At 49.7% G+C, this 13,627-nt stretch overlaps 1 protein-coding gene and 1 non-coding gene across 22 annotated transcripts in view; one reads left to right on the top strand and one right to left on the bottom strand.

Annotated features, from left to right (window-relative positions):
• The window catches only part of DNM1 (dynamin 1), a 60,943-nt gene that overhangs the window by 28,191 nt on the left and 19,125 nt on the right, over positions 1–13,627 (top strand). For 16 of the 21 annotated variants that reach the window (XR_001464440.4, XR_003070996.3, XR_003070998.3 and 13 more), the window contains exons 11-15: positions 5,376–5,462; positions 5,653–5,723; positions 6,175–6,226; positions 7,549–7,560; positions 8,780–8,893. Coding sequence is in view for 11 of the 21 variants with exons in the window: in XM_004945831.5 (XP_004945888.1) it covers positions 5,376–5,462; positions 5,653–5,723; positions 6,175–6,226; positions 7,549–7,560; positions 8,780–8,893 (336 nt within the window). In the remaining 10 variants the exon portion in view is untranslated. Of the gene's footprint in view, positions 1–980; positions 1,120–5,375; positions 5,463–5,652; positions 5,724–6,174; positions 6,227–7,548; positions 7,561–8,779; positions 8,894–13,627 lie in introns of all 21 variants that reach the window. The other 5 variants (XM_015279548.4, XM_015279547.4, XM_015279552.4 and 2 more) reach the window with 3 other exon arrangements.
• On the bottom strand, positions 12,922–13,015 carry MIR199B1 (microRNA 199b-1). Its single transcript, NR_031469.1, has one exon. It is a non-coding gene; the product is annotated as a microRNA 199b-1 (primary transcript).

Genomic DNA, 13,627 nt, shown 5'->3' with positions numbered 1-13,627 from the left:
GTGTCCAAGGCACGTTATCCCCCTGAAAGCACTCAGAACTCTATTGTGCTGTGCTAAAAAGGTAACTGAGATTGTGTCACAGAGAGCACCCTGGTAGGAGCTATAAAGTGTTAAAGATGTGCTGGAGAAATGTCTTTGGATGCAGTAATAGTCTCAAGATAACCTGTCTTTTTGTAACTGCAGTTTTGTGCAGTGTCAGTGGGATGGAATACCTCCACATAAACCTCAGCAGGCCTGTACTGGGCCTGGTGCTGCAGGTTGGCTGGTGCAGGACGTGCTTTGTACAGCTGTGGGTGCCCTGTAGCTTGTTTGTATTTCCTAAGCACTGGCTACATCTGGTCTTACTGAGGAGTTATCTGTTGCCAGGAAGGCGAGTAAGGCAAAAGATGCTCTGTAAATGGAGTGTTTTATCTGAATCTCTGAGCCATATCCATTCCATTCAGTCCTACTGCCAGCACGAGATGTGAGTGACAAACCTTTGAGTCTTAGCTTAGCTCCTGTGCAGGCCTGGAGGAAGAAAAGCATGGAAAGGATGACCACGGTGTGAGGTAGAGGGGAAGGCCTGAGACGAGGGGAAATGAAGCAGGAAAGACTCAGTGGCTCATTGTGGCAAGCAGCTGTGTCTTAAAATCTGAATGAGCTTTTCTTCAGGAAGAGATCACTTGATCCCTGGGGGTTGCCATCCGCTCATCTTGCTCTTCACAGCTCACCATTTCACCAGCCCAGCTGCTCCCACCTCCTTCCCTCTGCCACATCCATTTGCCTGTAGACTCTCCCGATACTTGGCAGTGAACAGGCCCCATAGCAATGCTCACCTGGTTCAGTAAGCTAACGGAGTGAACCAAAAATCTCACTTCTCATTTTGCCTTGTTTTCTCTCTTTTCCCTTTTCCTTCCTCCTCTTTCCTTCCTCCTCTGCTCTTTCTCTGCTTCGCTCTCTTCTTCCTCGTTGCTTCCTCCCACCCTGCCCCTGCCATGCAGAACGGGCCTCTTCACGCCTGACCTCGCTTTTGAAGCCATAGTGAAAAAGCAGGTGCAGAAGTTGAAGGAGCCGAGTCTGAAGTGTGTGGATATGGTAGTGAGTGAGCTCACATCCACCATCAGAAAGTGTAGCGAAAAGGTAAAGAAACGAAAAACACCAAGAAAGGTCAACGCCCACCCCCTTCCCACACACATTGGTGCACACACCACGGGACCATTGGCAAGCCCAGGGAGAGAGGAGGGATGTGGAGATGCTCTGAAGGAGGGCAGCCATCTGCAGGCAGCAGTGCAGGTTCAAAGCAGTGGATCAGGAGCGGTGGGCATTAGCTGGTGGGCTCTTTGGCTGAGCCATGGGCTGGGACCCAGTGGTTACTCTGTGCTGTGCCCTTCTCCTCTCTGTGTCTCAGAGGTGTTCAGCTCAGTGTGGAACAAGCCCTTCCCTGTGCCAGTCCCTGAGTATTTGGGACTCCTTACTTGTTTTTACTGGGACCCCCCTTCCCTAAAAATTCCACACAGGAGAAGGGAAAGAAGCCAAAGGGAATGAACTTATGTCCCCTCACAGCGTGAGTTTCAGCAGGCCTCACCTTGCCTACAGGGCACTGTGTACAAAGCAGCAATCGATTCAGGCTCGAAGCAGAAGCTATTCTCCAGCAGATACACAGAGTAAACAGAATAGTGACCCAAGTGACTTGGTGGGGAAAAGCTTTTCCATGCATGACTCCCATTACAGCATTCCTCCTGCTGGTACCTCGCTCCATGGGCTGTGCTCAGTTGAGGTAGTGGTGACACTTTCCCTTTTGCACTGCAGAGCATGAGAGGTGAGGCCTTAGGGGGCAGTCGGAAGGGAAACTGCCATAGGGGTCAGGTGCACGTTGCATAGGGCTGGGGCAGCTGTGGGTCTGCTTCCCAGGCCAGCTTTGTCCAGGAGGGGGCACCACGTGCCTCCTGAAAATCAGGACAGATGTGGCAATTAATTTGTGTTAAATTTACGAGCGAGGGGCCAGAAACATGTCTGGCACAGCAGCAGCACGTTCTGGGAGAACTGAGTTGCAAGGGCTGTTTCACTAGTTATTTTAAGCCTTGAAAATTGCAGTCCTTTTCTTGCAGACTCTCCAACCAGACAGCCTCAAATTGGGAAGGAAGGGAAGATAACTGATACGAGCTCGGTGTGGGAGCTGAGCTGATGAGGCCTGGTTGTGCTTAGGAGCATGGAGCTCACCTCCGTTAAGGACATCTTTGTGCCCTGAGCTCTGCCTGCTGTATTTCTTGAGGACTGCTGTTGCTCAACAGCTGTGGCCAGGCAGAGTGGCTCCATCTCAGCCTGTTTTTCTAATGGGTTTTATTTGATGGCTTTGATTACTTTGGCACTATTATCTACATCTGGCAGAAGGTGGCCCCTTTAGGTGGTGTAGGGAGAAGAATCATGAGAACACCACCTATAGGATCCCAGCTGTGTTGTTGGGCCATCTCATTAGTGGTTTGACAGCCAGAGCTCTGTAGATTTTAACCCATAATGTGGTGGAGGACCCATGGGTGCATTCAAAGGTGTTGCAACCAAAATGTTTCCTGCAAAAGAAGTGATGGTAGGGTGTTGTAGGGAGCTAATGGCCGTAATAAAGCTTAGCCTGAGAGGCCAGAGAGATGAATGTTAGAGATGGGTGACTATGGGAAATAACTGCTTGAATTGCTATGTCTAGTGATAGTAATATTGGGGGGAACAAAAAAACACACAAAAGGAAGGCTTTAATAATAATTAAAGACAAATGCCTACATCTGGTAAGAAGGCTTATCTTGCCTGCTTCTCACTCTGAAAGAGGGTAGAAAGGCAGATCTCTGAAACTGCCATAGACCCTTCTGGTTAGCAACCAGTGTCAGGTGGGTTCTGATGGCTTCAGACAAAGGCCAGTAACTGCACAGGGGCATTAACTGATTTGCAGTGTTTATCTTGCATGTTATAGCCCTAGCTGCTTCACCTGGATGAGAGCATGCACTATTAGGGGAGGCATCTGGAAAAGGCTACTTCAGGACTGATGCTAATTGTAAGGTAACACTCAACCCACTATGATGTGGATTGCTGCTGCCTTTCAGATGTCAAAGCCAAACCTTTGAACCAAGCCCTGCAAGGCTTCATGAAAGGAAGGCAGCTTGGGCGAACACCTTTTGAATTAGCTGAGCAGTCCTGTAGCCTTGGTTTGTTGCTGTCCTGAACTATTGTGTGGTGTTGTTTGTGTGCTGTCGCAATTATTTCATTTCACCCCAGACGGTGAAGAAATCTTTGTGTGTGGTTAATATTGCTGCATAGATGGAATAATACGAGAGTGCTAACAAAGAACGTAGGCAAACCCATCTGTTCCTTGTGTGCGATGGAAGCACAGCTTTCCTGTCTGAAGAGAGATTTGCTGCTGATTGTCAGTGGGTTATTAGAGCTGAGGGCTGAAGCACAGGTTGCCATTAACAGCCATCCTCTGCCTGCTCTGATCCTGAGCTTCTTCCAGTTGGCTAAACGGAGAGCAGCTCCAAAATCAGCAGAATGCTGGTACAGTACAAGCACACAGAGCCTTAGTTTTGGGAGGATGGCATCCTAGCCAGTGTTGTTCCAAAAGCAGGGACTGCTGTGCCAGACTGCACTGCAGCATCTCACAGATGCAGGGAAGGCCTTCTAAGTCAGCATCCCTTCAGCTGAAGGTCAATCTTCAGTGTGCTGGCACGGACTCCTGGAATGTGAAGAGAAAGGAGCTAAGAAATATTGGGACAAAATGGTTTTCAAAGAGGGCTGTGAGCTTGTATTTGATCAAACAGGAAAATCCAGCTGAAACAGAACTGAAAAACCTGCTTGAACTGTGATGTGATCCCAGGCTGACAGACTTTTAGCCCCTTGAAGGGTCCCTGCTCTCCTGTCTTTCAGAGTCATGGCATTTCTGGGTGCTGTTCATACTGCTGATAACTCCTTGTCCCTCTATGCCCTATTGCATGTTCCCTGGTGGCTGTGGTATCTCGTGGCTTGTCCGTGTCACTTTTCTTTGCCTGCCCTTGCTTCTCCTATGCATGCTTGGGGTTGGAACCTGCTGCTGCATGGGGACTGATGCTGTCAATTTATTTTTGCGCATTAATGTTGCTGGATGACCTGGGTTCTGAATAAGCCATAATGTGTTTTCTTTGTCTGCCTTTGGAATGGTGGGGGGTGGGGGTGGCAGGGAGAGGGTTGATGTGTTTTGTTTGACTTTTCTTTTTATTTGAAGCAAAAAAAAGCTGAGACTTGCTTAGAGATTTTCCAACTTCCTGTTTTTCTGTTTGACATAACTTTCCTATTTATCCTTTGCCAACCCTCCTTTTCCCCCAAGGAAACAGGAAGCTTTGCTTGTGTGTATCTATGAAGCAACCAGCTGCCTGAACCACAAAGATCATGGAGAACACCCAGTTTGCACTTTCAAGACCAAGTGGTGGTGGGGAACACTGACTCTCACTTTTTCTTTTCCTGCCTCTCCAAAGTCATTGGTGTTCAAAACAAACTCCACATTTGAAAATAGGCAGTCTCAAAGCTAGTTCTCAAATTCAGTTGCAAGCTACTGCAACTCACTTTGACTGCAAGGGTGCTGAAAGGTTTTGAGGCTTTGTGGTTGCTTGTTAGAAATGCAGGTACTGTGCAGAAGCCCGGCTGCTTTATGTGTGTTCGTTGTGGAGGGTTTCTCATGTGTGGTCTCTGGGTACTTCTCTCTAAACATAGTCAGTAAAGTGTATTCAGGAATTAATTCCCTTCTCAGTAATGCAGAAAAAAAGAATGTTGTGGGCATGATGTGAATACAGACCTGAGTCCTGCCCAACAAAGGCAGAGGGCAGCACCTTGGTGCCCAGAGCAAAGCACAGCCTTCCTTGCAGTCTGCCAGACCTTCTCTATCAGCATCTGCAGTAGAGACAGAAGTGCTTTCACTTAATACGCCAGCAAATGGGCATTGAAATCCAGTTCTCTCCCCAAGGAGACATCCCATAGGATTTAGCTGTTTGTAGCGATGGGCCATTCACCTACATAGCCAATGAGATGTTGAACATCTAGAGCAATTGTTCAATGAGGAGAGTATCAACAAATGCTAACTAATGTGTGTTCACATCTGACAGGAGTCAGATATGGTGGCTTTGGTGCAGGTCTCACCTAGAAGTTGCTGTAGGAGTGAGGACTATTCTTTGAGGCCCAAAGCAAGAGGGAATTACGTTTGCCTTCAGCAGACCTTCAGAAACTTGGAAAATCTGTCTGCAAGTCCAGCTTTTCAGAACTCCCCTTTAAAAAGTAGAACAAACTGATTGCAGGGTGTTTGTGTGCATGCCTATGTGCAGGGGGCTGTTCCCCCCCTGCTGTTATACCTCCCTTTCCCTTGTGCACGTGTTTTTTCTCTCCTGCAGCTCAGCCAGTACCCTCATCTGCGTGAGGAGATGGAGAGGATTGTGACAACTCACATCCGTGAGAGGGAAGGCAGGACCAAAGATCAGGTGGGTGACCAGGAGTGTGGGAGAGGGAAGATGACGTGGGGTGGGGGGCAGTCTGGGCTGGAGGGCTGCGAGCCGTGGGGCAGCTGGCAGCAGAGGGTTGGTGAGATGAGCTGTGCACAAGGCTCTGTCTGCTCCTGATCAGTAGTATCAGTCAGTGATGTCTTGCTCTGTCTGCACCTCTCTTTGGCAGGTTATGCTTCTAATAGACATTGAGCTGGCTTACATGAACACAAACCATGAGGATTTCATTGGCTTTGCCAAGTAAGCACTATTACCCTATTGTCTCTTCTCTTAATGTGTTTCCTGTGGCTCTGTCCTGTAGCTGTTCCAGTGAATGGTTTGCAGAGGCCCTGGTGCAGATGCTGTGGTCCTGAAGTATGGCTTGATGCTCAGTATTGCTTCCCTTTTCAATGACTCCATATCCCAAGTCTGGGGAGGAGAATTTAGGGATGCTTGTGAAGCAGAAGGGGGAGTTAGGGCATTAAGGTTGTGTCATGCTGTGGAGGGCTAGTGGCCCAAATGTGATTCAGGTGGGATTGAGAAGACGAGTATACCAAGGCTGAGTGAGCAGGTGGAGATGGATCGGGTTATTAAGGCTCGGAAGCCTGCGGTGAGGGGTGTGAACTCACTGTAAGAGCTTTGTGGTGGGAGCAGGCTGCAGGTGATCGAGAAGAGCATGAGGAGTTTTGAATGTCTCTGCTGTTGTTTGCAGTGCTCAGCAGAGGAGCAGCCAGATGAGCAAGAAGAAGGCAGCTGGCAACCAGGTAGGCCAAGTTTCCATCTCCTTCACTGCTGCAAGAAGGACATGTTTGTTACCTGGGAGCTACCAGGTGGACAAGTGCTGGGTTGGATGCAGCAGTGTTCTAAGCTGTGGCTTTTTGTTTTTATTTTATACTTCCCAAGCTCTGTTTACATCTGGAGGAGAATTTTTAGGCTCAGTACAGTCGTAATGAGCCAAGTGTGTAGCAGCAACAGAGGGAAAGTGTCTTTGAGGGAAATGGGTGTTTGATAATCAAGATCTAGTCTTGTACAGTCTGAAGGGGTACAGTATCAAGTAAGCTCACTGCCTGCTGTCTGGTCTTGATTTTCTGATAGAAATCCCTACCAGTGTCGTATATCTCCCTGGGTTTTCAGCCCTCCACTAGCTGTGCCAGCTCTTCTGCTGGGGTCAAGGAGTGCAGAATGCTTGGGGTTTTGTAGATGCATTCATGTTTGAGCCACTTAATAACAAGGTGAACTCCCTCTTCCAGTCCAATTAGTGCTAGGTCTGCTACAAGACAGACTTGTGAATCCTAGTTATCTTTCCCATCGGTGGCCATTACTTTCTGCAAAGGTATTTCAGGAGAGTTCATGGTCTCTCTTGTGGAAATACTTCAGCCCTCTGCGCTGGGAGACAGAGGGTGATGTATAGCCATAGCTGCACAGGCTGTGTGAGAACATGCTCGGTGGGAGAAAGCACAAGGGAGGAGTGGAGTCCACTTACTCTTTCAGGAGCTGTAGGGATTGCACATGCAACTGAAAAGGAGCTAATGACACCTTCTCCTAGATTTGCTGGGGAAATGACAAGGCTATCAAGACTAGAAGATGCTGTAGGGATAACATCACAGAGTGGAGGAAAAAAAGCTTTCATTTAATCGTCTTTTAAAAAAACTTCACTCCTAATATCCATTTCCTTTGAACATGTCTGATCACCTTTTCCTGCACACATACATGCAGACTGTTTCAGTGCTGCTGGCAGGCAGGCTGGACTGGCCAACATCTGCTTTGTGGGATCTCAGTGCTGCTGTACCGAGCCTCATGCTCTGCAGTGCACCTTGCTGGAGAGCTGACTGTACCAGAGCATAGAGGGCGAGCTCTGCACCAACCACTCCACCAACCTTGAGCTTTTCCTTTTGGCAGGCTTTGTTTTGGGATGGGGATTGCTTTTCTTTTTGCCTGGGATATAAGTTTTGGCACCAGGTTCCGGTTTATTTTTATTTTTTGAGCCTCTCTTCTCCTGCTCCAGCTTTCCTAGTAATAATTTCTCCTCTCTTTGCTCCTCTCCTGCTCTCTGCTCTGCTGCTGTTGCTATGGTTCCCCTTTGCAGGATGAGATCCTGGTGAGTAGAAGGCCGCTCAGTAGGGTGTGCTAATGAACATCAATGTTGCATCTGGGAAGGTGAGAACAGTGTATAGGAAAATTATTTCCTCTGCTGCTGAAGGGGGAGAGGAGTGCAGCTGGCAGTAGGCCCAGGTGAAGCAGAAACAAGGTATAAAGCTGCAGTGTGCTAAGGAAATTCTTGGAGCTGCAGGTTTATCTGCAAGTGGGTGGAGATGAAAAGCAGCAATCCAGGGATCTGGGGTTCTGTTTCACTGCCCCCTCCTGTCCATTGAGAGAATAGGACTGTCTCCAGTTCTAACAGTGGCAGTGAGGTGAAGATCCAGTACTCTCACATTCACCTTTAGAGATACAGGTTGAAGGATTGTGCAGCTCTGTGGTAGGCTGCTTGCTGATACACAGTGCAGTTGCATGCTTTTTTTTTTCCACTGCTGGGTCACATTCAACAAGCAACCATTCACTGAGGTACACACACATTGCACGCAGATGTATCTGGGTGTTAAGGGTCCAGCAGGACACAGAAGTTAATGCCTTTAAGCCGATGCATATTTGCATTTGAATATTGGTGTGTAAGGCTCTAAAACAGCAGCTGGTGGAGTTCCTTAGAGAGTAACAGCCTGGCTTCTCTACAGACTAACCTATAGGAAGTTGTATTGCTCTGTTAATAAGTGCTCAAATACATGGGTATGCTGAAGTCCAGAGTACTGATTCCAGATGCACCATTTTGTTCTCACATACTTAATGTCTCCTTGTCACAAAACTCAGTTATATCAGAGTTGCTTGCCCATCTCTTTCTCTTGAACTGTTTCCCCCCACCCCTGAGCTGGGTGAAGCACTCCCCACCTGCAGTGTGCCAACAGGGGTGCTGCTCTCTTGGTTTTTCTCTGGGCATGCTTCTTTTTCTGGGTGTGTCGCTGTGACCTGATGCTTCTGTAGGTTGTGCCTGCTCACAAGGCACTCTATGCAATCCTTCCTGTGTCTCTTGACAGAGTGCATAAGGCGCAGCCAGGTTCCTTCCTGCATCCTTTTTATTCCTAGCCCCTTTGAGGCAAAGGTTTTCACCGGCCAGTTGAGCGGGGGGGATCTTCTGGCAGCAGCAGAGAGCACGGTGTTCCTTGTCTTTCCATATGATTCTGTGTGTAGGGGTACCCTCTGCTCTTTCCTCTGCCACCTAAAGCTTTTAGGTCCCTTGCTAACGCTTACTGCTTCCAACCTTGTAGGTCATCCGAAAGGGCTGGCTCACCATCAACAACATTGGGATCATGAAGGGTGGCTCCAAGGAGTACTGGTTTGTCCTGACAGCGGAGAACCTCTCCTGGTATAAGGATGACGAGGTGAGTAGCAGATCAGCTCTGCAACCTGAAAGAGCTATGGCTCTTCTGAGTGCAGCAACAGGGGCTGTAGAGCTGAGGGCAGCTCTGATTCTGGCTCCTGATTTCAGATGAAATGCATTTGGCCCTTCCAGGATTCAGTTGCTGAACTTCTGAAGCAAGGCTGTGCCTTATCTTCCTGCACTGAGCCTGCTAATTAATGCATTTTCCTGAAATTCTTTTGGTCAGAGTACTGCTGATCAATGGTGATGTCTACAATATCACTGATGTGGTCCTACGCTATGGATTTTCTTGAGCATCGTGGATGTTAAGAATCGTAGTGCTGTGGTATTGGTGTCTTTCTACTTCAGTAGGAAATAACGACAGCAGACAGAATTGTCCCAGGTGAAAATATCATTGCCAAGCGTGTTTCTTCCTTGCAAATCAAAGATAATTGTTGTCCTCTCTGATTATTATTTTGGATAGAGGAAAACTAGCTGGATGGTTTTGGTAAGGATGTGATCCCAGGGGTTAGCCCCACTGCGTGTGCTGGGGGAGGAGGAGTGCCCCGTTTGCTGCAGTTCTGCATCCTGATCCCCAAAACTGCTCTGTCCTTTGCTGTGTTGTTTTGTCACTCAGGTGTTTTGAGACATGTGGTAATGTGCCTGGGAGCTGTAGCTGGGCCTGTGTTCTTATCCAGTTTATATCAGTGGGTTTGTTTCATTCTCAGCAGGTGAAAATGATGACAAATGCAGCGATGAATCAGCCTCTAAATATCACCTTCTGCACAGAGACTGCAATAGCACTGCCGTGCATGAGCAGGCAGCGATTTCATACTTGAAGAATCAGGCATTTAAATGTCTTTGCTAAATCAATGCATCTCTGCTTTAAGACCCCTGACCTTTATATTCAGAGTTGCTTGGGGAGACTTCACTTTCCTGCAGGTTACATACGCCGATTGAGTGGTTATAAACATCAAGTAGTTTAATCAAAGCCAGCTGCTGCATCTGCATTGTGGAGATGACCAGAACTCCTTGTTCTTCCCCTGGGGAGTGGGAGGGAGGACTGTAGCATAAACTGTTAATGGATTCCAGTTGCATGGGATGGGGGTTGGACCCCTCCCCTTCCTGGGGGAGTGCAGCCGTGGGGGTCAATAGCAACTGGAGGTCTGCACCGTTTCCCTTCCCCATGGTAAGATGTAGGGCCGCCTAATTAAAGCAATTCCCTGCCAGCCTGGGTCCCTTAAAAACACAGGAGAGCCAATGCTGATGAGGTCTGAGCAGCTCCTGAGAAAAGAGCCTTTGTGCTCCGTGAGTGGGAGCAGAGGGGAAAGGGAAGCGTGCTTTTGATTCCTCCCCAGGTTCAGCTCCTTGATCTCCAGCTGAGGGGGAGATGTGAAGCAGCTTCCACCTGGCTCCATAGCTGAGTGCAACTACAGGCCGGTGTGTTTTGGGGGCAGCTTGGAGAGCCCCGAGCATGGGAATTCCCACCCCAAACCTCAGTCCTGCAGGGCAGGGCCCTCTGTGTGCCCATCCCGGATCTCTCCTTCCCTGCTGACGGAGGACTCATGTCCTGTGCGGTTCCTAAAACACTGTCATGTGCTTTTGGAGACTGCACACAGTGATCTTTCTTCAGGCTCTGGGAGGAGGGGGGGGAGGCTTTGCCCAGCCCTATGGTCTCTGTTCCCCTGTGCTCTGGCTGCTGGCTGGAGGGAATGAGGAGGGAGCTGACTCTGTCCTGCTGGTGGCAGAGCTGTGGGAGGTGGACTGGGAAGGCCAGGGGTGACATGGGGTGGTGGGGTCAGGGGAAAGGCCCGGCTAGCAGGGAGCTGGGGGGAGTGGGGACGTGGCCTCTCCCTGCCCTATTTTGCAAGCCAGGACCAGAGTCTGAGGAATGGAGACATCTGGACCCCATTAGTGAAATACCAGTCTTTCCGCAAAGCTGGTTTGTTTTTCCTCTGCCTCTGAAGAAAGGAATTGAAACTTAAAATGTCTTAAAGGGCCCAGCGTTGCATGTTAGCGGGGAGATGGCTGCTGATGATCCGGAGGGGCCTTGAAGGAGTGTGCTGGGGAATGGGAGGGGAAGGAAAGAGGGGCCAGGCGGGGGTGGAAAGTTGGCTCCCCACTCTGCCATACTGCCAAAGCATTTGTGTGGTGTGTGTGTATGTGTGTGTGCTCTCTGTTTTTCTTCCTGTCTCATCTCAGGGAGGCAGATGCTGGGCCCTATGTAGAGCAGCCTCACGGGCAGCTGGCCTCCCCCAGACCCAGTGACCCCCTGGGGTACCCGAGGGCTGGGGGCTGCAGGCCAATGTAGGAGGGAGAGGCAGGGAGGAGCCTGCCGTGGCTGCTGGCAGTATAGAACATCGTTTCCCTGCTCAGGGAAGCCACAGAGTCCCCAGAGCTGGAGTAGTACTGCAGCATGCTGTCTGGCCGCTCAGTAAGCGTTGTAGCGGACATGCTACAAGGACTTGATTCAAAGTGCTGCCAGAATCCCCTGCGAAATCCTCAGTGCCCACTTCTCTGCACATCTTTCCCTCTGGGTGCAAAAGCGGGACTGTGAGCTGGGCCAGAGCATGTGGTGCTGGGGAGCTGGCAGGCAGGGTGCACTGAGCCCCGTGTTGCTGTTTCTAAAGCTTGCTGCCTGCTGGAGGGGACCCCTGCACTCCCTGCTCTGTGTCCACAGGAGTGCATGTGCAGATGGAGAGATCTGCTGTTCCTCTGGCAGTTGGTGTGTATGTGAGATACAGATGGACCTTCTGTCCTCAGGTAAATCACCTGCTAGAAATGTGGGACCTGCATTATAGGTGACTACATGAGAAGAACGTGGCCTTACTTGCCGTGTGCAAGCATGCATTGCGTGTACTGCCACTGCCTTTTGATTCCTGCCTGTGTACAGGAGAGCTGGGTGCAGAGTTCCTGGTGGTTTCAGGTACGTATGTGAGGATGCTTCAGATTCTTTATGTATGCATCGTGTTGGTTCCTCCTGCATCACTTGTGCTTGGGCTCTCACTGCCTCTGTTTTGGTTGGAGTACAAAGGTACCCTCCTGTTCTGGGAAGAACATGACCTTCCTGACCGTCAGTGGCTGCTCATCCTGTACTTTTCGGTGTCTTGTACCCAGTTCTACTTAAAAAATAAATACATTGATCAATAGTGAAGATCTTCCCTGCAATACAAGCATGCAGCCCCCACCTGCCCCACCTCTGCCCCACCAGTCTGTGTCCTTGGTGCCCAGGTTAACCTGGTAGGAATCTTTTCTTTGCTCCGATCCCCACAAACTGGTGACGAGGTGGTGCCTCTGGTCCAGCTGCATCCTGCTGTTTGCTCCCACTTTGTTTAACAAGCAGGTCTGCTTGGAGGTTTTTCCTCTGCTGCTTCCACAGCACTCTCAGCTGCTCTGTGAAACTTCTTTGTTGTCTGTGGAGCTCTTTGATTCACTTATTTTCTTCGGAAGAAGAGTTTTCTCCTGGATAAACTCTTTTCTCTTACTCAGTCCTCATTTATACTTTCACTCACTGTTTTTCTTTTATTTTCCAGAAAAACATCAAAGCAAACACAACTTCCAGAACATTCAAACCTCCAACTTTCAATCCTTTGGCTTTTTCTTTTAAATGATCAGCATTCTTTAAGGTGTGAATTCCCTTCTCTTCATCCACCTTTCTCTGCTCGATTGTGCCTTCTCAGGTAGCAAAGTGCAGTGCAGTTGTAGCTCCACCAGGCCCTTCTGTCTCTCTCTGCACCTTATGGCAAAGCTTAGCATGTGAAACAAGCCATCATCAGCACAGCCATCCCTGGGACAGATACGTGAAGCTGAAAGAAAGGATGAATGGCTGAGAAGGAGATGAAGGAGAGGTGGGGAAAGAGTAAGAAGCGTGTGAGCAGGCTGGTAAGCAGGCAGGTAAAAGTGATCGAGCATGGCTTCAAAGGGTGGTGTTATCCTCCCAGGCTGAGGGATGGGTGAGCTCTGCATGCAGCTGCCCCCGCAGCCCACCCTCTCCAAGCATTCCCCCTGCCGTGCAGGTGTTGCCGTCCCCGTGCAGCACTGGCAGTGTGTGGTGTATCCCAGCACAGCCTAACCAATGTGCAGACTACTGTACAATCTCGTAGTCCTGAACAGGTAGTCTGAACACTGGGCAGACGGAGTGGAGCCTCTGTGGTCTGCTCTCCGGCTATCAGCAGCTCATTAGTCCTTCCCCTCCCTGCCTTTGGGATGGGGTTTTGGGGGCAGAGATGAAGTCTGAAGGAAGGTCTGAGTCCTGATGGAAGAAACGTCCTCCTTTTGGCAGCTGAGAAGAGATCTCATTCCCTGTATGCTTCCACTTTGGATCGAGCCTCCAAGCTCCTTCTTCCTGCGCTGCTGCCTGAAGGCTGGTACCTGGTTTCCACCTGGGGCACGCTGCTCCTTCCTACGGAGAAGAGAAAAAACAAATCAATTACTGCAGTTCGAAGAGGAAATGTTGTGAAGTTTTGGCTGTCACCCAGGTGTGCAGAACTTGTTGCTTCATTCAACCCCTCTTCTCCTTGATAGATCTGGCACAACAGCTGGTGGAGCTGGGTGGGAGGACTCCCAGGCCCCAAGAGCTCTCAGCTCCTGCCCAGCTTGTCCCGTAGATCGGCCCTTTGCCTGGAGTGCGAGTAGAGCTCAACCCAGGTCGGCCTTTGCTTCCAAGTCCTCAAAAGGGTCCTGTGACCCACCTTGGCCAGTTGCCTGTGCAGCTTGCCTCCGGCTACTGCAGGAGCAATCCACATCCCGTCTCTTT

This window comes from Gallus gallus, chromosome 17, assembly GCF_016699485.2.
Source record: "Gallus gallus isolate bGalGal1 chromosome 17, bGalGal1.mat.broiler.GRCg7b, whole genome shotgun sequence".
Taxonomy (NCBI): Eukaryota; Metazoa; Chordata; class Aves; order Galliformes; family Phasianidae; genus Gallus; species Gallus gallus.
This window is presented reverse-complemented; position numbering and strand designations above follow the sequence as displayed.